General features: G+C 41.8%; 1 protein-coding gene and 1 long non-coding RNA gene across 5 annotated transcripts; one reads left to right on the top strand and one right to left on the bottom strand.

Annotated features, from left to right (window-relative positions):
* Positions 1–1,231: 1,231 nt before the first annotated feature.
* Positions 1,232–5,536, bottom strand: LOC143509682 (uncharacterized). Of its 4 annotated transcripts, none has more exons than XR_013129730.1 (4): positions 5,365–5,520; positions 4,366–4,643; positions 3,896–4,192; positions 1,232–2,538 (listed from the first exon to the last, which is right to left on the bottom strand). XR_013129730.1 is itself a non-coding variant. In XM_076998523.1 (4 exons), the coding sequence occupies exons 1-4, from the start codon at positions 5,417–5,419 to the stop codon at positions 2,336–2,338; spliced, it is 795 nt and encodes a 264-aa protein (XP_076854638.1). In that variant the 5' UTR covers positions 5,420–5,536; the 3' UTR covers positions 1,232–2,335. The 4 variants fall into 4 exon arrangements, 3 of the variants coding, with proteins under 3 accessions (XP_076854638.1, XP_076854636.1, XP_076854635.1); XM_076998523.1 differs by having other exon boundaries at positions 3,896–4,129; positions 4,366–4,668; positions 5,365–5,536; XM_076998521.1 differs by having other exon boundaries at positions 4,366–4,647; positions 5,365–5,523.
* Positions 5,537–18,369: 12,833 nt separating this feature from the next.
* Positions 18,370–22,356, top strand: LOC143509974 (uncharacterized). The gene is made up of 2 exons (XR_013129854.1): positions 18,370–18,684; positions 18,800–22,356. It is a non-coding gene; the product is annotated as an uncharacterized LOC143509974 (long non-coding RNA).
* The last annotated feature ends 5,279 nt before the right edge of the window (positions 22,357–27,635 follow it).

Consider the following 27,635-nt stretch of genomic DNA (forward strand, 5'->3'; position numbering starts at 1 on the left):
ACTTGTTGGTACACCCGACGTTACATACGTGGCCTTGCGTGCGCCCTTTCCATTGTCTCATAATCAGGTCGTAATCCGGTGCACTTTTTTCCAAAAGGATGAGATTGTTCTATCTTTAAATCTTCAATCTATCAGGATCTGTGGGATCATGTGGACATTTTATTGTGAAAAGTGGAATCCCGTGGACACTGTATTTTGAATAGTTGAATCCTGTGAGCGTTTTAAATAGTGGAATCCTGTGCGCATTTTGTTTTATTTTGAGTTGTGGCATCCTGTGGGCATTTTATTGTGAATAGTGGGATCCTGTGGGCACTGTATTGTGAATAGTGGGATCCTGTGAGCACTTACTTTTAAATTGTGGAATCCTGTTGCATTTTAGTTTGATTTGTGGTATCTTGTGGGCATTTAATTTTGTGTGCATTTAGTTTTTTGAATAATTTGTAATTTAAATTTCTTTATTCTTATCATAATTTTGTCCATTGGACAATAGGACTGAAAATTATTTGCACTTTATGGTACAGGTTGTGATTGTCTTTGTGCTGTGAGGAAGTATGTTCCTGAGCCCAGCTCATCTTTTGCAAGTGTGGATGTGCACTTAAATACACTTTGAAATCGATTAAAACAACTTGTGCTGAATTTGATTCATGACTCTGAAAGTAACTAAGTAACTTTTATTCAAATTACATTTTAAATGAAGTAATTTTGTACTTTTACTCAAGTAAATTTTGAGATGGGTAATTTTACTTTTACTCTGAGTAAAATTTAGGCAAAGTAATGATACTTTTACTCAATTACAATTTTTCAGTACTCTTTCCACCTCTGGGTATTAGACAGCAATACTAGAATATGATCGATAAAGGCACTTGATGAAAACTTGAATCTAATGTCATTATGATGTTTCTTTGCTTAGAAACGTAATGATAATTATTAGAAAAATACTTGTCACTAGCTAGTTTGTACCATCATAGATGGAATTATCCATAATTGTTCAGCCTCCGATTCTTTTCTTTTTGCAGCGAAAAATAAGCTGAGTCACGATTCTTGTTCCATCCCCCACAGCCCCGCCCACCGCCACACCGCCCCGCCCACTTCCCTGTACAAGTGCACAAATCTGTTTTGCAACACGTACACCGAGATATGTCTTGCAAAAGTCGAGTGGAGCAGATTTGAAGTTGTGCGGTGTAATTTTTTTACATTCATGCTCAGATTTTTATTCTACAAGTTCTCACATCAAAATTACAAGTGCAACTTTTAGTTTACAGGTTCTCAAATTAAAAATACAAGTGCAACTTTTAGTTTACAGGTTCTCACATCAAAAATACAAGTGCAACTTTTATTTTACAGGTTCTCAAATTAAAAATACACGTACAGATTCTCAAATCGGGTCCTTCATGCTCTCAAGTTTTTCTACAGAATTATCTCCATACAGCCATGACAGTTATTGCAGTAGAGTGGGCTGTGGCCAAAGCAATTTTGCAGAGTAGGACAAAGTGTGGACATTCCAGCAAAAGGATTTGTCAATCATCATAGTGAAGTCACATACAGTACACAATGCTTCACCTCACAGCTCATTCACATATACACAAGAAATTCCACCTTTACACCCCTTGCTGACCCCTTATATACCCACAATTCCCGCAGTGAACTCTTGGGTAAAAGCCTAACACTAACTCTAAAATAACAGGTAAATGAAAAATGCGTAATGACAGTTAAGATGTCTTTTCATAAACATAAGCAAATGCTCACATAACCACCTTAAACACTTAGAACACTATGCAATTACACAAACTTTATAATGGTATATTCTACATAAACATTTACCAACACCACTTTTCTTCTCCCCCTTCCCTCATCCAGATGGCACATCCCAAGCTTCCTTGCATGTCACTAGTGCACACTTGTTTCTTATTACACCAAAGCATGAGCTCAGAAACACAGGTAAGTACATTTTATTATTTCATATCTCTGTCCTCTTATAGAGTCAGTAAAAGTCTGTACTTTACCAGGTCTTTGGGTGCTGAAGAGGAATCCCTCCAGCTGGGTCAGCTATTGTCTCACTCTCCCCTTATTACTGGAGTCTGTCGGGGTGATGATGATGATGCTTCACTTAAATTAAAAATGATAACTGTGATGAAGACACCAGTACGACATCATCATCATCCAACCGAAAGATGATGGATGCATCTTTTCTCACTACATTGTTCCTGTTGCAGTTCATTTTGTGGGGGTTTTTTTCAGCTTAATGAAAATTAAAATAAAACCTTTTCAAGAACAGTGAACATTTAAAAGAATTAAAAGAATTAAGATTTTTTTAAATGGACAGAACGTAAGAGCTTTATGTTTTGTATGTTAGATTAATCAGGAACAAAATCAAAAACCTCAGCATGAACAAAACCAGTCCAACCAGTAAGAACAGTAAGACCAGTAAGACCAGTAAGACCAGTAAGATCAGTAAGACCAGTGGCAGCACCACGGCCAGCGCCCACATGTGAGCCTCCTCTGGCTCTTTCTCCTTTGTGTCAGGTCTGTCCTGTCTTCCTAAACACAGAACACAGAATGATAGGAGGGTTTAAAACACTCCAGAAGTGTGCAACAGCTCCTCTGTGTTAAACACAGTGTATATAGTGTGTTGAGCGTGTGTTAAACACAGCAGGCCCATCATTATGACCATAGATTATTTATGAACACTGTAGCACTGAAGTCTTTTATAATATATGTAACGGTGGCGTACCCGAGGGTAGAGAGGGATCCATACGCAGGTGGAAAATACGTAGATTTTAATATACAGAAACCAATCAGCAGACCCCGTAGGGAGGGCAGGCAGCAGCACAAAAAGGGCAAGGCAAAAAAGGAGAGTCAAAAAACCACGCAGAGTGTCAAAAACCAGGACAGTCCAATAGCGGCAGGCAGAGGTACAGAAAGGGCTAGGCAAGCGGGAGAGTATCAAGAGGGCAGAGCAAGGATCGGTAACCAGGAATAACAGAGAATACAGAAACACAGCTTGGTAATGCAACACGGGGAGGCAATACTTCGCACTGGTCTGTCGTGAGAGGAGTCCTTATGTAGGACGTGGTGAGCAGCTGATCAGGGTCAGGTGTGCAGATCAGTATTCTGGTGATGGGGCCCTCTGGCGGTCACGGGCGTGATTGCCATTCCTGACAATATAACTCTACAGTCTCTTTAACTGAAGTCCTTATAATATAACCCTACAGTCTCTTTAACTGAAGTCTTTATAATATAATCCTACAGTCTCTTTAACTGAAGTCCTTATAATATAACCCTACAGTTCCTCTAATTGAAGTTCATATAACTCTACTGTCTCTTTAACTGAAGTCTTTATAATATAATCCTACAGTCTCTTTAACTGAAGTCTTTATAATATAACCCTACAGTTCCTCTAATTGAAGTCCATATAACTCTACTGTCTCTTTAACTGAAGGCTTATGTGTATGAACCAGCTCCACCTTCATCGTATGTACATGAGAAGAGGATGTGAGAGGTGTCAATCTCACAACACTTACACTTAAAGAGCCTATGGTGTAGTAGAACAGGAACACACTATCAGGAGGAGGGACTTCCTGGACTAGGTCAAAGAGGCTATGGTGTAGTAGAACAGGAACACACTATCTACTATGAGAGTTGTAAACCTCAACAATACTCACACTAAACACCCCAGAGCACTTAGAGTCTCCACTTTCAACTACCGTATTTCCCACAATCAGGTCTGACCCATTTATTTTTGCACCCAATTTGGATTCTCCAAATATTACAAATGTTCCAAATATATTTTTTCTTGTCATTTTTGCACCTCAAACCTAAACACTTTTGTTTTGTAATGTGTTATCATGACTTCAACATGTTTTGTGTAGCTGCATTTAACAGCTGCAAGTCTTACCTCCAACAGTGACTTTGTATGTAGCAATGACTTCATACCAATCATTCTTGGTGTCCCATATGGTGTAAACACCACTATCAGACTCCTTCATCTCCTTCAGCTGCAGACTGCATCTGAACATCACTCTCTTCTCATACTCAGACTCACACTGGATTTCACGTCCTCTAATCTCACACAGTCTGATAGTGATTGGACGGTCATGATCAGTCTTATTAAACACCACCTCCACTGGTTCTGAGACAGACACATTCAGGGTGAGAGATTCTCCAGGAGGAACAGGAACATTATAACTGAAAGCTGTAGAGAAATAAATATGAAGAACATTCTGGTATTTCTGTGTGTAGTGTGTAAATAATGCAGAAACAGTCCTCAGCATACTCACTGCATCTAGTTTATAAAAGACTCAGACTTGTATAACCTACATATCCATTTGAAATATGAACACAACCAGACAGTAAAGTATTACTTACCATGGACCTGAAGATTCCAATCACATAATGTTTCACCATTACAAGTGCAGATGTACCAGGATCTCTTATTGTGATCAATATCAGTGATGGTGAGGGAGAGATCTCCCTTCAGGTACTGATCATGGGACATGTGAAATCCCTCCTTTGACTGACAGAATGTCTGGTCACATTGAGCCAGAATGTCACGTGGTTTATGGGACACAGTCCACGTGACCAGACCAGAACATGTCTGACTACAGGGGAGAGTAGCAGCATCATGAATATTCACCTTTACCGGTCTGACTGGGGAAACAGGAGAAAATACTGGAACAACACAAAGGACATTTAGACACAAGAGAGGGAACTACAACATATCCATAATCCAGCTGTGATACCAGAGAGGGACCTACAAAATATTAATAATCCCTAATGCAGCTGTGATACCATGGAGGGAATTACAACATATTAATAATCCACAATGCAGCTGTGATACCAGAGAGGGAATTGCTAATGCTGTAATTTTGGTCATTGGATATATTCAGAGTAGGTGTGCCCTATACACTCACTACACATGCTGATTTGGTCCCCACAAATGAACTAAGGCCCCCTCATCTCCCCCATGTCTCCCCAATGTCTCCCTCATGTCTCCCCCTTGTCTCATCTTTCTTGTGTCATGTGCATCATAAAGAAGGTGAAGCGAAACTATCCTTCAAGATATGAAAAGAGAAATAGACCCCCCACCCCCACTCCTGGTCACATGCACATACTTAAAACACCACTGTTTTCTTTTAAAATGATATAAACATAATGCACAATACAGCTGTGATAATGGTTCATTAAAGACTTGCATACATTTATGTTGTCATGCAATGTTTCTGTAAACAATGTAACTACTGTTACTGTAATTCAGTGATGTTAGTTATCAGTGGGACAATCAAAGTCTCTTTTGTCACGTAAACATATAATTTCCTTTAGTGGTTTAGTGTGTGTATGAAGGTCCTGCTGTGTGTGTGGACTCACCATTAGAGATCATCAGGAGAGGTAACATGATGGACAGAATACTGAACCCCTTCATGACAGTAGAGAACAGAAATTATTGTTTAATTCTTACCCTTTACTGTTCTGTTGTGTTACAGGATGTCAGATTGTTTCAGACTGTGGGAAAGTGCTTGAAGTTGAACTTGTGGTTGAACATGTGGTTTTGACTGCGAGTGTTTCACTTAGCATATATAACACTAATCACCAGCATGTAATGTCATGCTAAGTCTTAAAAGTATAGCTAAAAGTTTGGTTTCTTATGTATTAGTTATATGTGTATACATTAATTATTTTTGCAGATTAATTAAACATATGTGATAGATCTGCAAACTGTAAAAAGTAGTTGTTGGTTCACCTCCTCTTCCCCTTTCTCTTTCATACTCTTACAGTTCTCTCTCCACATCTTCAACTCAACAAATATGAAGTGTATTGTGATCCCAAACATATCATGAAAAATCAAAGCCCACAGATAGAGACAGAGAAAAAGAGAGATGGTAAGAGATAGAGAGAGAGAGAGAAAGTGAGAGAGAGAGAGAGTGAGTGAGAGAGAGAGAGAGAGAGAGAGAGAGAGAGAGAGAGAGAGAGAGAGAGAGAGAGAAGCCACTGTTGAAATGAACTCCTGAAATATTATCAAAATTCTGATTACGGTGGAAATAAAATACAGTTATCAAACTATATTAATATCAAAATACACTGTCAACAATTAAATGGCCAGAGAATATCCTGATCTCTCACGCTGCAGGTCTGCAGTATTGAAGATAATCTGTTGAAATACTCCAAATTCAGTCAATGCATAACTGATAATCAGCGGAGAGTACCCTTTACAAAAGAGTGCGGCCAGATAGTGATGCAAGCACACTGTTTCTGCACAGACACAGGAGATGAGGGTTGTGTATCACACTACCGTCAACCACAGATGCTACCTGAGGCAGTTTCAGATGATATATGTGAAACAGACCAAATAAGCTGCATAATCAGCTGTACATTTCAATTCCAGTTTGAGTCAAATTTCTAATTTAAGCGTTTCAGTGTAGTCATACTGGCTCTGAACACACTGTGAGAACTGGCTTAGTTATTGTTATAGTAATCACTATATTGTAGCGTGTCGGTGGGAGTAAGAGTGCCAGACAGGTTTTGTGTGTTCATTTCAATTCTTTATTACAGTTTTTGACGACTGCTAACGTGCGTTTGTCCAATCTGTAGTCACATTTTCAAAACTCCAAACACAGTGAACACAACATCAGTTTTTAGTGGCTATACTATTAGTTCAATTCATGTTGTTATGGCACAAAATGCAGTCATTTTACATGTTTTTATAATGCTTAAATTTTCTATACACACAAGGTTATCCAATAACAAAATTCTGGATCGTTTTTGTCTTATTTACAATTGCTTGTACACAGCATGCCAAAAATGAAGACCTAAGGTTCAAAACCTTAAATATCGTATAAAATGCAAAGTTCTGCAAAAGCAAAGGCAGCTGAAAAGTTATTACTGTTGTACACATTTTTTGCACATATAGATAAATGAAGTATAGTATAAAAAATATATATATTTATAAAAAGTATAAAATGAAGTACAGTAATGTACCGGGTCAGAGAGGAGCAAATATAACAATTTGTCCTGCAATCTCAAGTGCTGGTTTGGTCCTTCACAAATGCCAGATTAGTCCCTATAACATTGACCTCCTTCTTTCGTTTTTGAATGAACTCTACCAACAACTGGTTCCAGAAGCAGAAAGGGTGACATTTGTGATGGGACGATGTGGCATTTTGTCATTCTCATGTCATCACAAAGAGTGATGTCCCTTTTCCTCCCGCCCTACTCGCCTTTCCTCAACCCCACTAAGGAACTTTTTTCAGTCTGGAGGTGGAAGGTGTATGATCATCGGCCCCATGACCAAATGTCCCTCCTGAATGCAATGGATCCCGGCTGCAGAGACATTTCAGCTGAAGACTGCCAGGGGTGAATAAGGCATACCAAGCTTTTCTTTCCCAGGTCCATGGCAAGGGCCAACATCAGATGTGATGTGGATGAAAACATGTGGCCAACTGCTGAAGGCCGTTTAGATTAGACCTAACAAGACTGTTCAGTTTTGTATTCTGTTTTTCCCCTTTGTGTGGCTTTTTTTGTATATGTGTATTTTTTTGTATGTGTGGGACCATGGCTAATTATGTTTACAATTACGATAATTATTTTTTTGGGTTAGGCCACAATTTACAGCAATGTCCCTAATACAGTAAAATATACCCTTTACTGCAAAACTGTTACTGACTCATTTTTTGTCTAATCTACATTCCATATAGTACCTAACAGTAAATATCACTCATTGTGTAGACAGTATGTTGCCAAAAATGTACATTTGAAAAAAAGTCCAAATGAAGCGGATTACAGTAAAAATGAACTGACTAAGAAAACAACAGATGTTACTGTAAAATGTCTGTTGTTTGCTGGGAGAGGGTAAAATATTACATGTAATACTGTTTCTGTATTGCCATCAAATGTTAGTTTTTTTACAGTGGTTGTGCAGTGATTGACTATATTCATCTCGAAAAGAGAATATGTGCTAATGTTTGAAAGAATGATTGGATACTGAACCAGGTTTGCTGTGTTTTAACAAAGTTGTTTGCATTGTGAAATGCAGAGTTGTTATTTAGTTAGGAAAATGCACTTTTGAACACGATATGAACTATTTGGCTATTTGTGTGAGGTCAATGTGTTGCTGAGTTTTGACAATGTATCACAAGTATTGGGAAATGCACGTTAGCAGTCGTCAAAAACTGTAACTCCTTTATAGACAGTAAGGAAAGATTCACACAGTCACTCAACGTTTTTGTTGTTCTTTCACATACACCGTTCAAACTAAGTCATCACTCTTCCAACATGACATGAACACGGTGAGCCTAACAGTGCTAAAATAAACACAAGTGACTGTACGGAACAAACACATATGACCAAAACAAACCACATAATAACATAATCTATCACATTTAACCAAACATTTACTCTTTTAGTGTACTCCTTATTGCTGCAAGTGCTCATGGGAGGTAACATACTCCATGCTCCACCCCTATACACCAGTGGCAACGCCACAATATGTTGTCAGAGGTTCAGAGGATTGGCTACAAGAATGTGAGAATAAAGGCAGCCAGCTGTCAGGATTTCTGTGTACAAGAAATAAAAGTCGTTAATTTGGCTGGAGTAATCTGGAGTTATCAAATCTGTCGGAGTGCTGGAGTAATAAATTTTTTAGCATGTTTGTACCAAGTTGTTTTGTATCACACTGCATGGAAAGTATGCAAATCACACTGTGTAACTAGCAGTGATGTCAGTAACGCGTTACTTAGTAACGCGTTACTCTAATCTTACCACTTTTTTCGGTAACGAGTAATATAACGCGCTACTATTTCCAGTCCAGTAATCAGATTAAAGTTACTTATCCAAATAACTGTGCGTTACTATTTATATTTTCCCTAGTAAAATATATATTTTTGCTTTCTTCTTGGCTCAGTTCTACTTTTGCGTCTGACCGTAGCGCTCGACTCCGCACGCTGCGGAGTATTTCGTTTCACAAGCTGTCTGACTGAACTGGGTAGGTTTCCCGGAACGTTCGTAGCGCTAAGTACTTCTTAACCTCGTACGTTTCATACGAGGTTACGAAGTACTTGGCGCTACGAACGTTTCGGGAAACCCACCCCAGTTCGCTTGTATTACGTTTACAAATAAATTTACAAATAATACCGCGCAGCTACACAAACGTAATGTCAGGAGATACTGTAGCACTCCTACTCCTCACGGCGAGTCTTGCCCTTTAAGTGACACTGGGGGGCGGAGCCTGCGCGCGCCAGGGTTGCGTTATCAATAAAGTTTCCCTCCTCGGGATTTTTGGATTAAGCAGTTTCTGCCTCGGTTACCGAACCTGCTTCAATACATTGTTACTGTTAAAAATGCACTGCCAATAAAGTGAGTATTGGAAAAATTTATTTTGCTGCTGAATGTAACTACTAAAGTAACTTGTAATCTAACGTAGTTACTTTTAAAATCAAGTAATATGTAACGTAACTAAGTTACTTTTAAAAGGAGTAATCAGTAATCAGTAATCGGATTACTTTCTCAAGGTAACTTAGCCATCACTGGTTACGGTGTTATGGTGTTTAGGTGTTAAGTTTCCCTGTGTATGGTGTTATGGTGTTAAGGTGCTATGGTGTTAAGGTGTTAAAATGTTATGGTGTTTAGGTGTAAGTCTCCCTGTGTATGGTGTTACTGTGTTATGGTGTTAAGATTTTATGGTGTTTAGGTGTTACGTCTCCCTGTGTATGGTGTTACGGTGTTATGGTGTTAATGTGTTAAGATGTTATGGTGTTTAGGTGTTAAGTCTTCCTGTGTATGGTGTTATGGTGTTTAAAGCACTTGTCAGATTTGCTGTTCTTGGTTAATTATAGACTGTAAGCGTAATGTTCTAGGTGTTGAACAATATTGAAACAGACACAAGTGCTGAGAGGAGCAACACTTATTCAGTGTAAATCCATAATCAGGGTCATAACATCCAGGGTCATAACAGACACAGAAAAGAAACCCACACAAAGTGACATGATAAATTAAACCAGACAACAAACCAGGGATAAACAACAATGAACCAGGGGGGTATTCCACGAAGCGAGCTAACTCAGTAAGCCGGGCTTTTTAAGACAAGCCTGGCTCATTTTGCTCAAATTCGGTTCCATAAAAGAGGCTAGACTTGAGCCTCGCTCAGTTACTACAGCAACATATACGTTTGAACTAACCTGCTCCATACCAGGCTAGAGTTGAGGCTTAGCTTAGCGGGACCGCTTCTATTGGCTGAGCAGCGTGATGTCAGTCTCGTCATCCGGGAAACTGAATTGAGGAACAAGGTTCCGCTGCAGTTCTATCCATTAAATTGCTGTGGATGTAGCATATCATATCATATCTTTATACATTTAATTGAGTACTGTAATTATTAGTTTGGAATGATTGCCAAACTTATTATTATAAAAATTTAATAATTATATTTCCAAATGCAATTTATATTTCGATCTTCAGAATACATATTCATTGTTAATCATTGAGGTTTTTGGACATTTTAATGTATTGGTTTAATCTTAACAAATTCAGGTCAGTGTAAAATGGAATACAGTGTCTAATCGCAGTTATGGTCAACAAACATACATTAGCATAAACTCTATATCACAAAAATACAATTCTTTGTACCTGAGTATTAATAATAACTGAGTAATTTAGGTGAAGATACTTTTAGGTATATATTCATCCCCATACTTCCTCGTTTGTGTTCAAATTACAAGCAAATCATATCACTCCGCAATTCACATATGTTCAGTATAAATAATGTAAATGTGTGGTTAACTTAATGGTGCAAAAAGGAAATGGATACAGACAACTACCTTACCAAGATTTTCATACAGGTGATACAAATAATCCAAAATGTAGACTATAAAAAGAGCAGCAAACAGTGAAGGCTGAAGGCTGATTGACCATGGCATGCCCATTTGTAGAAAATCCAGTAGATGAGGGAGCGTGTGTAGTGCACAGAGCATTCATGCTACCAGCTCCAAGGTCATTCCAGGACAGGACAGATCCACGGGGACAGGACAGATTCACTCATCTTGATCAACTATTTCATGCTAAAATTCATTCAATTCAAAACGAATTGAATTCTCCAGGATTTCCAAATGTCATTGGTGCTATAGACTGCACTCACATCAGGATAAAGGCTCCATCTGGACCCATGGAAGCAGACTATGTGAACTGAAAATCATTTCACAGCATCAATGTACAGGTACATGCAAGTTTTGCCTACCCAACAAAAATTGTAAAGCAAGTCGCTCCATGGGTTTAAACACATTTCACCCTTTGTCACTTTTGCCATTGTTCTAGATGGTTTGCACCAGCCAATTTCTATTCTCAAACACTGAGGCAAAATGGCCCGGCTCGGTGCACGATTCCAGAATATTTCGTGCCTCCTCATTGGCACAGAGGTTTGCCCAAGGTAAGAAAACTCCAACCACACAAAATAGTGCAGATTTGGCCTCAGTGTTTAACTCTTCTCCTTATAATCGTAGGTGCTTTTCCTGGCTACTGCTTGGGGATAGGAGTTACCCCTGCCAACCTTTTCTCCTTACTCCATATGCAGACCCTACAACAGATGCCGAGAGGAGGTTCGTGAACATTCAAAGACAAGGGCATGCATTGAGATGGCATTTGGACAGTTAAAGAGCAGATTTAACTGCTTGCGCCATCTCAGAGTGACCCCTGAGTGAGCCTGTGACATTAAAGCAGCCTGTACAGTTTTGCACAATGTGGCAATACTGCAAAAAGAAGAAATGCCAAGAGTGCAGTTGGAGCAATGGGAAGATGACATTTTAATTGCACACCACATGGATTGTAGAGCTGTGAGGGACATGTATGCAAACACTTACTTTAGTTAAGGGAATATTTTGTTTGCATTTGTTCATTAACACAAAACAAGACACCTTTTTTTGGAAAGAGACATTTATTGATTGTCTTGCTGAGCTTGTGGACAGAAGAAACATTGATTTACTTATCTTGCAAAAACAAGCATATTAAAGTGAGACATTTTTGCAAATACTCACATCTTTCTCCATTTTCTTTATTTCAAGCTCCAACTTCCGTATTTTTTATTTTTGTACTGCAGATCTGCTTTTTTACATTCTATATCTTGGAGCAAGTACCTTTTGTAGATCTCCCTAATCTCAGATTCCTTCAAGACAGAAGTATAGTCAAGATTGAGAAGTATTTATTCATGTTGAACTGCATAACTACTACTCACTTGTTCTCTTGTAGAGGTGTGAGCTCTGGAATTGGAGACCTGAGGGTCTTCTCTCTGTTCTTCCATTTCCTTTAAACACAACACAAATCATGAGATCACACAGTACATTAATTAACAGACAGATACATAGACACACACGCCTTACAGAACAGGCAGACACTGTGTCCGTTCTGAACAGGCAGACACTGTGTCCTCATCCTCCTGTACCATCCTGGATGGTCCAGCAATCTCCCCCTGCAAACAACAAATTAAGATACGTAAATGTTAATGGTCCTCAGGGTTCAGTCATAAGAAATAGGCTGGTTTATGGTACTCACATCATTGTCAAATACAGGAGGGTACAAAATAGTCAGCACGCCCCCCACCACCGTAAAATTTTAGTCATCAAGTATACAATAATACTACGATGTAGCCTGTAAGAACAAAAATGTAAAATCTGAGAAACAACTGAACATACCTTTAACATGTGGCTGTGTATCATGAGGACAGACAGGATCAGATGATGTTCCTCCTTCAATTCCCACAATGATGGGGCGTCCGCTGTTTTGCTCTAAAGCAAGGTCTTCTGCAGGAGTGAGGGCTGCTACAGGAGGCCCACCACCAGTAGCAGCAGTAGCAGTTTTCTTTCTGGTTGCTAAAATATTTTATACAGTTATTTAATATGGTGTTTTACCTTTTCCTGCACATTGGACTAATCAACTGTACTTACCATTCTGGAGTACATTTTTATATTTCACCATGACCTGCTGCCACGTTCTCTTCACCCCACTCATGTTACTTTTAAATTAGGAAATTATTAACATTATTAATTTACTATAACACTTTTAAAATGCCAATGAATGGATTAAATTATATGCTCACGCATTTAATATGTCTGCAATATTCTGCCAGGCAGTTTCTCTGGCTTTATTAATACAGGACGTGTTGCCTTTCTTCATAATAACGTCTTTATATTCCTCATACAGATGTATAAGTAGCTCCTGTTCAGCAGAAGAAGAAAAAAGCTGCTCGTTCCTTCAGCTCTTTCGACATTTTCTTGCCTTTTCGAATATCGATTAGTGAGGCTGTGTAAATACTGTGTGCACGCGCATGATCGCTGATTACAAAAGCCGGGCTTGAATTAGTGGGAACAGGTTGAGTCTGGATTTCGTTAGTGGAACGGAACTACACGGAAGTTAATTGTTTGGCTAACTCAAGCGATAACTCTAATAAGCGCCGCTTTCATAAGCTCGCTTCGTGGAATAGCCCCCAGCTGCAGGATCAACAGAACCAGGGTACATACAAACAATGAACAACAAACAGAAGCGTTCCACAAAAGCAAAAGTAAATCCAAGAGCAGAAAGTATATGTTATGAATGCAAAACAGAAAAATATATATCAAAAGTATATTTTTTTATATAATTGGTTATTTGAAACTTATTTTCGTTTGCATTTTGACAAGTGTGATTGTCCGGGCCCGGATCACAGAGCCTAGTGTGAGTACGCCCTTTCAAACATGGCGGAACGGGGGTTCTGTTTCACAGTAGCATGTAAACTGAGTTTTACCATTAAAGTTTATACAAAAGTTTTAGTTATATATTTTTGTATGTATACTTATTAAAATATTTGTAATTGTCTAGGTATGTAGATCAATCAATATGTAGGCGGGTAGATATATATATATATATATATATATATATATATATATATATATATATATATATATATATATATATATATATAGAATCAGGTTTAAAGGAGAAAAGAGAGCTTGTAATCAGCAGTCAGGTAGTCAGTTGTAATGTATCTTCACTGATGAGCATCCATCTCGTATCAGTACAGCCAAGGAGTGATTTCTTGATCTCTGTATAGCTGGCCATCCACGTATAGTTTATCCACGGAGAGAACTGCCCGTTTTCCATTTTGAATTAGCTGTTTTCTCACGGGGAGTAATTTTTTCCGTCTGTCAAGTATTTCACGAGGGTACTGGTCATTTATGCCGTAGTTTGTTCCTTTCAGTTCCCTTCCTTTGCCGAGTATGAGTTGTTTGTGTATATAGTTTCCATCTAATTTGGATTCTCTAAATATTTCAAATATTTGATTTTGTTATGTCATGATTAGCCCCTCCTCCACCTAACAATTGTGTATGTTTTGTTTTGTTAGCCATGTGCGTTTCTCTGTCCCACCTCATGATTTGTGTCCGCCCTATCGCTCCTTGATGCCCTCAGCGTTACATTTTAGGTTGTAACTCACACATAAGCAGGGGTGGAAAGTAACTAATTACATTTACTCACATTACTGTAATTGAGTACTTTTTATGAGTAATTTGTAATTTTCTGAGTAGTTTTTGAAATATGTAATTTTTACTTTTACTTGTGTCAGGAACAGCACATGATCGCCGTGTGATGCGTTTCACCTGCCGCTCATCGCCCCTCCCCTTTCGCACTATTTAAGCTTCCTCCTCTATCTTCTGGGTTGCGAAGTATTGTTGGCATGCCATCTACCAAGCGTTATCTCCTGATTGCTCTCCTGTGTTTTGACCTCTGCTCTCGTTCCAGACCTCGTCCCCAGCCTAGCCCTCTTGTACCTCCAGCCATCTGTCTACCCGGCGTGAACTCGGACCGTCCTGACTACGACAACCGCACTCACACACTGCACACACTGCACACACCACACGGAGTTATTCACCTGTGCGAGTACTCCGTCTTCATTCAAGAAATAAAAACATCAGTACTCCGCAACTGGATCCGTGTCTTCCTGGTTGAATCGTTACAACTTGATTACATTTTGACCCAAGTAGTTTTACTTCACTACATTTGAACGCCCTCACATTACTGAGTAAAAAAATATTGATGGTGAAAAATTAAATGCTGGCAGAAATTTAAACTTCTGAGTCCCAGAACTGAAGGCCAATTGCATGGCCTTGCATTGTGCGCACCCTTTCCATTGTCTCATAATCAGGTCGTAATCTGGTGCACTTTTTTTCCAAAAGGATAAGATTGTTCTATCTTTAAATCTTCTATCTATCAGGTTCTGTGGGATCCTGTGGACATTTTATTGTGAAAAGTGGAATCCTGTGGGCACTGTATTTTGAATAGTTGGATCCTTTGAGCGTTTTAAATAGTGGAATCCTGTGCGCATTTTGTTTTATTTTGAGATGTGGCATCCTGTGGGCATTTTATATTTTATTTTGAGTTGTGGCAACCTGTGGGCATTTTATTGTGAATAGTGGGATCTGGTGGGCACTGTATTTTGAATAGTTGGATCCTGTGAGTGTGACGGTGGGTGCAGCGCGAAGGACGAGACACAGAATCCCTCGATGGCAGCAAACGTCACGTTTAATAAAGACGTGTATTGCGCAATAGCGCACGATAAACACTAACACATTCAGCACAACGTGCAGACATAGACAACGACGAGCACAGGACACTGCGCGAGCGCACATTAAATAGACAAACCACATTAGCCCTACGTGATTACGAGACGATTCACAGGTGAGACACATTATTCACACGACATAGCCCTCACCACAGAGTTCACTGACGCAGACAAAGCACGTGGACAACGTTGACACACGCCCAAAAGGGAGGGGCCGGGGTCCTCAACGTGACAGACGCCCCCTCCAAGGGCACTACCCGGGGTGCCAACAGGACCGAGTGCCCCGAACCCACGACGATGGGCGGATCCGACGCGCTCAGTCCTGCGTCTGGGAGGTGACTGCCCTCGGGGAAGCGTCCGCTACGGACCGCCTAGAACACCCTCCCTGGGAATACAGGGGAAAAGACGTTAGACAAACACAATGGAACAGACACGAATACACACACAGGTACATTCACACACAGAGGAACAAGAGGGAAGAAGGGGTTTGGTACACATATGGGCAAACTCACGAACACTGGGACAGACACACATGACAGTGGCGCCAGGCTGCGCGCCAGGAGGAGGGCGATTAGGGGAGTGAGATCCGGAGCCACTGGTGCTGCAGGCGCTGCGATGGGCGGTGCAAACCCTCCACCGGGCGCAGCACGGCTGGCGGACGCGCCAGGTGCAGCGCGGTTGGCCGACGCGCTAGGTGCAGCGCGGTTGGCCGACGCGCCAGGTGCAGCGCGGTTGGCCGACGCGCCAGGTGCAGCGCGGTTGGCCGACGCGCCAGGTGCAGCGTGGTTAGTCCCGCCCCTCGGTGGGCCGTACGGGAATCCCTCTTCACCCAGGGATCTCCCTCCGGACCTGGCAGTGGGAGTGGCTTCCTCTACTTCCATCTCCTCCTCACTGCCACGGCTCCAGCTCATGGGCTGCCCCGAGCTGCCACCCCGGGAACAGTCCATGTCGCTGGCTGGGGAGCGCTCGTGGGATGAGCCCGCCTCTGGACTCCTCCTCCTCTTCACCGTCCCGGCGGACAGTTCCGAGGGGGGAGGGCTCTCCTCCTCCGTGTAGGAGCCCTCGGACGGAGGGTAATCCCCGTTTTCCTCTTCTTCCCCACCATCGTCATCGGGGTAAGCGAAGCACTCCGACGGAGGGTACTCTTGCTCCTCCCCCTCTTTCTCGCCTTCCTCGATGGTGGGAGAGAGACCTACGGGCGGAGGGAGGTAGTCCTCCTCCTCTGACTCCTCCTCCTCCTCACCGTAGCCAATGGTGGAGGCGTCGCATAGCGACGGAGGGTAGGCTTCCACCTCTTCCTCTTGCTCCTCCTCCCCACCGTAGTCGACGGTGGAGTCGTCGCATATAGAAGGGGGGTAGTCTTCCTCATCCCCTCCCCCACCGTAGTCCACTGTGGAGGCGGAGTCCTCAGGCGGAGGGTAGACCTCTTCCTCCGAGTCCTCTGCCCCAAACTCCTCCTCTGGGGTAGATGCGGTGGCGCCGACCACACATGAGCCTACCCTCAGAGGCGAGAGGGCGCGGGACGGAGGGGGGTTTCGCCTCATCCTCCATGTCCTGGCCGCGCCCTTGCGGATCATCTCCGCCAGCTCGGGGTTGTCGCGCTCGCAGTCCCGAGCCGCAGCCAGCTGGAAGGCACACGCCGGGTCCGTCTCCATCTCCTCTAACGTCGGCGTGGCTTCATGGCGCGGAGGGGAGGGAGAGGCACGGTGACGCCGTTTGCAGGGCTTTTTGCCCTTCTTCGGCTTGGTCTTGTAGCCTGGCATTGTTGTTGGTGTCTCGGAAGGCTCGTCGTTCTGTGACGGTGGGTGCAGCGCGAAGGACGAGACACAGAATCCCTCGATGGCAGCAAACGTCACGTTTAATAAAGACGTGTATTGCGCAATAGCGCACGATAAACACTAACACATTCAGCACAACGTGCAGACATAGACAACGACGAGCACAGGACACTGCGCGAGCGCACATTAAATAGACAAACCACATTAGCCCTACGTGATTACGAGACGATTCACAGGTGAGACACATTATTCACACGACATAGCCCTCACCACAGAGTTCACTGACGCAGACAAAGCACGTGGACAACGTTGACACACGCCCAAAAGGGAGGGGCCGGGGTCCTCAACGTGACAGTGAGCACTTACTTTTAAATTGTGGGATCCTATGAACATTTTTGAATTTTTGATGTGGGGTCCTGTGGGCATTTTATTGTGAGTAGTGGAATCCTGTTGCATTTTAGTTTGATCTTGTGGGCACTTAATTTTGTGTGCATTTTGTTTTTTGAATAATTTGTAATTAAAATTTCTTTATTCTTATCATAGTGTTGTCCGTTGGACAATAGGACTGAAAATTGTTTGCACTTTATGGTACAGGTTGTGATTGTCCTTGTGCTGTGAGGAAGTATGTTCCTGAGCCCAGCTGATCTTTTTGCAAGTGTGGATGTGCACTTAAATACACTTTGAAATCGATTAAAACAACTTGTGCTGAAATTGGTTCATGATTCATCCATGCATTAAATAACTGAAAGTAACTAAGTAACTTTTACTTAAATTACATTTTAAATGAAGTAATTTTGTACTTTTACTCGAGTAAATTTTGAGATGGGTAATTTTACTTTTACTCAGAGTAGATTTTAGGCAAAGTAATGATACTTTTACTCAATTACAATTTTTCAGTACTCTTTCCACCTCTGCACATAAGTAGCTTTGTCATGTAAACACTCATCACATTCCTCACCACCTCATCACATAACACACTGGGTTTAAAGGAACTGGTTGAGGAGTTAGTACCTAATTAATGTGAAGGAAATATTGATTATATTCATGTGTGATTCATGTTAATCATGTCCATGCAGACACTATAGCACGGTCTGTGTGAAAAGTACTGCTTAGTAGTTAACTGTAACCATATTGAAGATGTTTTTCTGTAAGACTGAAGTTTTCTGTGCAGCAGCAGAGTTAGTGATAATATTGCTTATCTGTTTCTAAGCACCCAAGGTTGAATCCTAGGGAAACTGATAACTGCTCCTGGGAAGCAGGCATCCTTAGTTTTTTCTACACACACACTTTGACTATAAGAGTCTGGACTGAGAGAGACAGTTCAGAGTTACTGCATGAAGCGTAAGCTTCACATCATACTTTTATACTTTTATATTTTGTAACTCTCTTGCTATCAAATAAATACTGCTTAATATATTATAAGACCTCAAATTCTGTGCCATCAATTCCACCACAGAATTTGGCGTAGTCGGCAGGATGAGCGAGGATCGTAGCGGAGGAATGAACTGAAGCTCACCGAGGACGCTCCTCAGTCTGGGACTGAGCTGGACGACGGGAACCCCACAAGCTAAAGGGAAAGTACCGCCAGGGTGTAGCTGAAAGTTCTGACCTCGCTGACGACTCCCGCCTCATCCAACGAACAAAAAGAACGTGGTGGTGGCACACAATCGTAAGTGAATAAAAAAACTTGTTTGTAGTTTTCCACGGAATAGGCGTCCCTGCCTGCATTGAAATAGGAAAGGAATATTACTCTGGGAGTAATAAAGAGCCTATTAAGAGAATAGGCCTATTTAGACGCCTAACTAGAGAAAAGGCCGTTCTTGTAGACGTACATTAACGTATAAGGACCCGGGTCGATTCAGTGCGAGGCTATAGGAGGGACCTATTCACGGCCATTGTTGGAACTAAATTGAGATCCAATATATGTTAAGCAGTAAATAAGTGTTTTTGATAGCAATTTGTATTTTTAATAGCAATTTGTATTTTGATCATTTAAAGGATGGGTTTAAGTAACAGTAAAAAATATGCCTTTGATGTCAGCCAACATCCCAATAGCATTTTTGAACAGATGAATAGACTTTATGGTACTGACTGCTGCAAACATGTTCCATACTGGATAGAAAATTGTGGGTTTGCGCCAAGTGGTTCACTGAGTGTGGTGTATTTGGGAAAGTTGATACAGAGGGTTCAAGAGAGACCTAAAAAGGATAATAAGAAAGCATGCAAGTATTTTGATGACAATAAGGAAGATATGTTGCACAAGGCAAAGTGTTGGTTAGAGGAGGCTCAAAAGAGAGCTAATATGCAAAAGAAGGCTAGGCAGGTAGGGCTTGGAGAAAATACTAATAAGGTGTCCCAGTGTGTCTCCTTAGCTGATCCTGACCTCGATGCCGCCCCAACGAGACTTCGCCCACCACCCGGAGTACCTGGGGGAGAGGGAGCCGCTGCAGCTGCACCACTCCCACACCCGCCTCACAACACACACCCACCCCCATATGCTGACGCCAGAGCTGCCTTAGAAAATGCACAACAACGTGAACTGTCAGAAGACTCGGCCCCCGTACTCTCCCCTGTCAGTAAGCACACCAGGCTTCAAACCGCAGTGAAGGGAGGAGGCCTTATGACAGCACCAGGCCCTCACACTGGATCATGGTATGAGATGGTGCCCGTTGCCAATCAGGCAGCCCACCAGATGATGATAACCACGCCCGAACCAGTGATCACACAGTTCCCGATGGTAGAAGTCTCCGGCCTGGACGGAGTTATCATGGTGCACAGACACTGGACTTCTGATGACATCATGAAAGCAGGCGAGGGTATGGACAAACCATCTGACATAGGAGGATGGTGCTTTGGAGAATAACTTGTGGCTTTTGCTCGGTCCTGTAGACCGACCCAATCAGAACTGAAACGTTTACTGGTGGTCAAACTCGGACCTCAGTTCAACAAGATCGAACGTGACTGGAATCCAGGTGATGTCTGTCTCCACCTACCTGAGTGGGATGCCCCTGATGGAGAGGGAGCTGATCTGAACGGACCGTACAGAGACATGATAAGACGTTTGGTGGAAAGAGTGGAAGCTGCCTATCCAGTCTCCGTCAACACAGACAAGATAGCAGTTTGCAAACAAGAAGATGGAGAGTCTATCGGTGACTTCCTCGTTCGACAGACCAGAGTCCATACAGACCACTGCGGAATCGAAGCACCAGCACAACGTGCCAACGGCCCGGCAGACGTCGGCTCGTGGGAAGCCCATCTGAGAAACACTTTCCTGGAGAACATGAGAAAAGACATCAGCGACCTCATCAGAGCCAACTGCATTGGATACAACAGAGCTCCTCTGTCGGTGATAGAAGATCACTCTAAACACCACGAGGCACAGCTCATAAATAAGGAGAAGAAGAAAACTCAGAAACAGAGCGACATACAGCAGCAAGCCATGCTGACTATGGTCCAGACCAGCCAAGATTACATCAGTAGCAGAGGAAGAGGCCGAGGCAGAGGCGGAGAAGATGGAGGACGTGGTGGACAGAGAAACAAAGACAAAGACACATGCTACAATTGCGGCAAACAAGGACATTTTGCTAGAGACTGTCCAGAGTCCAAAGATGGCCATCTGACCACTGAGGAAAGAGGGCAGGACTGACGGGCGGCGGGGAGGCAGGACAGCGACGGGCCACTGAGGGAAGAAGACAGCAAAAGGAAAGTACCAAATTTAGATTATTCTTTTGTCCAGCTAATTAGTAAAAACCCAGCAGCACTCCCACAGGTAGAAATAATGGTTGAAAAACGAAAACTTAAATTTTTGGTAGACAGTGGAGCAACACACTCCGTTATAATGGCTGACCAGATAAATTGTGAAATGAAGCATGATAAAACTGTCAAGAGTAATGGGTGTGGGAGGGCTAACTATCTTAGAGAGAGTGTCTGTGTTTATACAGTGTAATGTAGATAATAATGATTTGAACATAGCTTCCTGATCTCCGCTACGTGCCCAGCTAATGTAATGTTTTGAGATTTGATGTGTAAATTGCAATACACACTCCAAAGTGGCCAGAATGGGCTATTTTTGTTTTGGGGAGAGCCCCAATTAATTCAATTGGCATCAGGATAACCAGGTTATGCCTATAAATGGCAGTACAGGGGCACCGAAGGGGGAATCAGAAAGCATTTCATGACAGAGGTGACTTATGTGTTACCAGCAGATTTTTTACATTAAACCAAGTGACACATTTCATTGCACATACATATCTGACGGACCAGATACAGAGTATGAGACCAGGTTCTATGCAGAGCTGCATGACTTAATGACCATGACTGACTTGAACGACACATGGGCAGCAGGCCTAGTGAGATTGAGTGAAGGACAAATGAATCTCTATTGTGTTCCATGGGCCACGCCCCACATATCACTACCTAAATCACTGGAATTATTTGACCAAAATGACAACACACAAACAAAGGCCATACCTATGACCCTCCTCCCAGCGGAAGAATTAGAATTGGCAAAAGTTCCGCAAGCTCTGTTGGTTAAGGGAAAAAACGATGTGGGCCTCATTAAAAGATGTGTGCATCGTTCCCAAATCTGATTACAGACCCAAACAACACCAATACACATTGAAACCTGAAGCCATGAAAGGCATCAGGTCCGTTTTCCAATTACTACGAGAGGCTGGCGTGATAGTGCCATGCAAAACCTCACCAGTAAGAACTCCCAGTTTTCCCAGTTAAGAAGCCAGGGCGAGAGGAATGGAGGTTTGTTCAGGATTTGCAAGCTGTCAAGTGGCAGCACACCCTAGATCCCCAGAAGTCCCAAATCCTTACACCATTCTCTCTCAGGTTCCCCCAGACAGCTAGTGGTTCAGTGTAGTGGATCTTGCCAATGCATTTTTCTTTTTTTAGCATTCCAGTTCATCCAGATAGCCAATTTGGTTTGCCTTTTCAAAAAAAAAAATAATAATAAAAATACACATTCACTAGATTATGTCAAGGTTACTGTGAATCACCCACCATTTACAATGCTGCACTACGTGTGAGATTAGAAACATTTAAACTTCGAGAGGGAACAGCTTTAGTTCAAAATACGAATGATCTCTTAGTTTGTGCTCCAAACAGAGACCTTTGCAGACAGGCCAAAGTGGCACTGCTAAATTATTTAGCAGAGGAAGGCCACAAGGCATCCAAATCAAAGTTGCAATACTGCAAAGAGAAAGTAAACTTCTTAGGACACGTTATCTCACAACAAACCATACTGAAGCTTCCCAAACTGCGAACTAAGAAACAACTGTTATCATTTCTTGGCATGTGTTCATATTGTCACACCTTTATTCTCTCCTATGCAGAGAACGAGGGGCCCCTCAGATAACTGATTCTCACCAAAGGATCCAGCACTTCAACATTTGAGTTGACTCCCGAGGGGGAGGCAGCTATTCAGCTCAGGCAGCTGAGCTAGTAGCCCTCACCAAGGCCAAATTGGCCAAAGGGAAAACAGTGAATATCTGGACAGACTCCAGATATGATTGGGGAGTAGTGCACGATTTTGGCGCCATATAGAAAGACAGAGATTTCCTAACTAGTTCTGGCAGCAAAATTAAGAACCACAAACTAGTAGCGCAACTACTAGATGCTGTCCAGCTACCAGCGCAAGTAGCAATCATTAAATGTGCAGCGCACACCTCATCCCAAGATGAGGCAGCGAGAGGTGATGCTTTTACAGATGCCACTGCAAAAGCCACAGCGCATGCGACGCCTAACTTACAAGCCACCCAACAAGAACATGCATCCACCCCAATAACTACAATTGATATCCAACAAATGGCCTCCTCAGAGGAGAAGGCCCAGTGGAAACGGGCGGGCTGTTAAAACAGAAGGCGTATGGGTACACCCTGATACTACTAGACCTTGCCTACCAAAGGCTTACATGCGAGGCCTAGTTAAGATTGCTCATGGGAGGAGTCACATGAGCAAAGGGGGAATAGACCAGGTATCACTACTTATACTCAAAATTTTTGTTCTAAATATTTGATCTGTACACAGAACTCCACTAGAAGAGACACCAACATAATACCAGCCCCATCGGGACACCAGACAGAACCGTTTCAAAATTGGCAAATAGACTTTGTGGAACTAACACCAACTGAAGGAAAGAAGTTCCTTCTAGTATGTGTATGCATGTTCAGAAGTGGGTGGAAGCTTTTCCAACAGGGAAACAGGACAGTGATGCGGTTTCTAAGGTGTTCCTGAGAGAGATCATTCCCCGGTGGGGTCTGCCACAGAGAATTTCCAGTGATAACGGGGCACCCTTTGTCCACTAAATATGTAGGTATAGACATGCGCAAGCATTATAGCTACCACCCTGCAGGCGCAGTGCAAAGAGCAAACAGCACAATAAAAGCAGGTCTTGTCAAGACCAGCCAGGAAACAGGGATGTCCTGGACAAAATGTTTGCCATTAGTGTTGTGGCAGTGTAGGACCAGACCACAAGCTAAGACAGAGCTGTCAGCATTTGAAATTGTCTTTGGCAGGCCTCCCAACACAGGTCTCGGACCCCCAGAGCTGGAGATGCACCTGTTGAATGAACAACTAATTCAAAAGTTTGTCTTTGTACAAGTCTATGTACTGTGTCTAAGCAGGTGAAAGCAGTGTTGCTAGAACCAGCAGATCATCTGCTCCACACCTTCATTCCTGGCGACTGGGTTGCAGAACCAGATGATTCCTAAAGCTTTCTGAAAGAATGACTACTGTTGCATGAAGATTATGTTGAATGATTAAGAGAATCAAAGGGGGAAATGTGAAGGAAATATTGATTATATTCATGTGTGATTCATGTTAATCATGTCCATGCAGACACTATAGCACGGTCTGTGTGAAAAGTACTGCTTAGTAGTTAACTGTAACCATATTGAAGATGTTTTTCTGTAAGACTGAAGTTTTCTGTGCAGCAGCAGAGTTAGTGATAATATTGCTTATCTGTTTCTAAGCACCCAAGGTTGAATCCTAGGGAAACTGATAACTGCTCCTGGGAAGCAGGCATCCTTAGTTTTTTCTACACACACACTTTGACTATAAGAGTCTGGACTGAGAGAGACAGTTCAGAGTTACTGCATGAAGCGTAAGCTTCACATCATACTTTTATACTTTTATATTTTGTAACTCTCTTGCTATCAAATAAATACTGCTTAATATATTATAAGACCTCAAATTCTGTGCCATCAATTCCACCACATTACATAATCTTCCTATTTATATTTCACTTTCAAAGCATAGGGTACAGTCATTAACAATAGGTTTTAGGACCCTGAATGCACATCTCCTATTGATCAGTCATCTACATTTATAAACTGAATATTTAAATCTTACCCCCATTCTTACAGTGACTGTGTACGTAGCAATGACTTCATCATTCTTGGTGTCCCATATGGTGTAAACACCACTATCAGACTCCTTCATCTCCTTCAGCTGCAGACTGGATCTGAACAACACTCTCTTCTCATAGTCAGACACACACTGGATTTTACGTCCCCTAATCTCACACAGTCTGACAGTGATTGGATGGTCATGATCAGTCTTATTAAACACCACCTCCACTGGTTCTGAGACAGGCACATTCAGGGTGAGAGATTCTCCAGGAAGGACGTGAACTTTAGAACTGAAAGCTGGATGGAGAGAAACAAATATGAAGAACATTCTGGTATTTCTGTGTAATTCAGATTAATTCAGAAACACTCCTCAGAATACTCACTGCATCTAGTTTATAAAAGACTCAGACTGTTCTAACTTACTGATCCATCTGAAATATGAACACAACCAGACAGTAAAGTATTACTCACCGTGGACTTCAAGATTCCAATTACATAATGGTTCACCATTACAGGAGCAGATGTACCAGGCTCTCTTAGTGTAATCAACATCAGTGATGGTGAGGGAGAGATCTCCCTTCAGGTACTGATCATGGGACATGTGAAATCCCTCCTTAGACTGACAGGATGTCTGATTACACTGAGCCAGAATGTCACGTGGTTTATGGATAACAGTCCATGTAACCAGACCAGAACACTGACTGCAGGCGAGAGTAGCAGCATCATGAAGATTCACTCTTACAGCAGGATTCAGTGACCTTTGATTCTGTAGAGCTTGAGGTGGAACTGCATAAAATCAAATCACACAGACACAGAACATTAACTGAATTTATGGTCCATTATCATTCATATTTGTAATGTATATCCAATGATACAATTATAATGTTTTATAATACAAATATGAAAGAAATAGAAATTGTTATTACTATGTGAATATAGTCAAAATTTAAGACCAATGTACAGTGGGGAAAATAAGTATTTAGTCAGTCACCAATTGTGCAAGTTCTCCCACTTAAAAAGATGAGAGAGGCCTGTAATTGACATCATAGGTAGACCTGTGAGAGACAAAATGTGAAAAAAAATTGAAAAAATTATTTTGTCTGACTTTTAAAGAATTTATTTGCAAATAATGGTGGAAAATAAGTATTTGGTCACCTACAAACAAGCAAGATTTCTGGCTGTCACAGACCTGTAACTTCTTTTTTAAGAGGCTCCTCTTTCCCCCACTCATTACCTGTATTAATGGCACCTATTTGAAGTCGTTAACAGTATAAAAGACACCCGCCCACAACCTCAAACAGTCACACTCCAAACTCCACTATGGTGAAGACGAAAGAGCTGTCGGAGGACACCAGAAACCGAATTGTAGGCTGGGAAGACTGAATCTGCAATAGGCAAGCAGCTTGGTGTGAAGAAATCTACTGTGGGAAGACCTACAAGACCACTACTAATCTCCCTCGATCTGGGGCTCCACGCAAGATCTCAGCCCGTGGGGTCAAAATGATCACAAGAACGGTGAGGAAAAATCCCAGAACCACAAGGGGGGATCTAGTGAATGACCAGCAGAAAGCCTCGACCAACGTTACAAAGGCTACCATCAGCAACATACTACGACGCCAGGGACTCAGATCTTGCAGTGCCAGACGTGTCCCCCTGCTTAAGCCAGGCACGTCTGAAGTTTGCTAGAGAGCATTTGGATGTTCCAGAAGAGTATTGGGAGAATGTCATATGGTCAGATGAAACCAAAGTAGAACTATTTGGTAAAAACACAACTCGTCATGTTTGGAGGACAGTGCATGCTGAGTTGCATCCAAAGAACACCATACCAACTGTCAAGCATGGGGGTGGCAACATCATGCTTTGGGGCTGTTTCTCTGCAAAGAGACCAGGACGAATGGTCTGTGTACATGAAAGAATGAATGGGGCCATGTATTGTGAGATTTTGGGTGCAAACCTCCTTCCATCAGCAAGGGCAATGAAGATGAAACATGAGGAGATATGCATGGAGGAATGGGCCAACATACCAGCAACAGTGTGTGCCAACCTTGTGAAGACTTACAGAAAACGTTTGACCTCTGTCATTGCCAACAGAGGATATACAACAAAGTATTGAGATGAACTTTTGTTATTGACCAAATACTTATTTTCCACCATTATTTGCAAATAGATGCCAGTCACAGACTAAGATGCAGGAAGATAATGAGAGAAAATAGAATAATGAGAGAGAAATAGAATGAAGAGAAGGAGTGGGGATGGACACAGAGAGACAAATGGATAGAAAGAGAGAATGGCAGAGAGAGAGATTGACTGGGAGAGAGAGAGATTGACTGGGAGAGAGAGAGTGACTGGGAGAGAGAGGTGCACATGGGCGAGAGTTTGGACGAGTTCTTCCTTGGAAATATCCTGTTTGTGTTTGCAATGCTTCTGTAGTGATGCATGACACGTTAATTGTGGGCAAATTAGCTTGATATGCAATGGATACTAATTGAAAGTGTAAAGTAATTACTTATTACTTTACTTATTTCTTATTATTTTCCTAATATATTTTATGGTATAATAATGAAAAAAAATATTTATGTAAATCGCTGGTTCAGGTTTCGACTAACGGAGCTTTTCCAGCATAGATGCATAGTCAACAAAGAACTACTTAAAACTTTTTAGGAATTATTGGATTCTTTGATCAAATGTCGAATAACTTCATGTATTAATTAACACTTTGAATATCAACAGACACTCACAATTGTCGATACGGGTGATGGAGTATCTTAGCCTACATCATTGTGACCTTTCTGCTGTTCTTAATTAATCATTATTATTACTGTCTATTTACTATTTATATTATTGTTTGTTTAACATTTACAATAAATTATTTATTTGTAATCACCAGATACATTGGCATGTACATGCATGCACACACACACACACGTACACACA

This window comes from Brachyhypopomus gauderio, chromosome 3 (genome assembly GCF_052324685.1).
Source record: "Brachyhypopomus gauderio isolate BG-103 chromosome 3, BGAUD_0.2, whole genome shotgun sequence".
NCBI lineage: Eukaryota > Metazoa > Chordata > Actinopteri > Gymnotiformes > Hypopomidae > Brachyhypopomus > Brachyhypopomus gauderio.

What these genes read in the sequence shown, in the direction of transcription:
- LOC143509682 (XM_076998520.1), bottom strand. Translation starts at nt 5,419, where the DNA reads ATGAAGGGGTTCAGTATTCTGTCCATCATGTTACCTCTCCTGATGATC. An exon ending in TCTCCTGATGATCTCTAATG is followed by an intron (nt 4,669 to 5,364) that starts GTGAGTCCACAC and finishes GTGTTGTTCCAG; the next exon opens with TATTTTCTCCTGTTTCCCCA. An exon ending in TTGGAATCTTCAGGTCCATG is followed by an intron (nt 4,193 to 4,365) that starts GTAAGTAATACT and finishes ATTTCTCTACAG; the next exon opens with CTTTCAGTTATAATGTTCCT.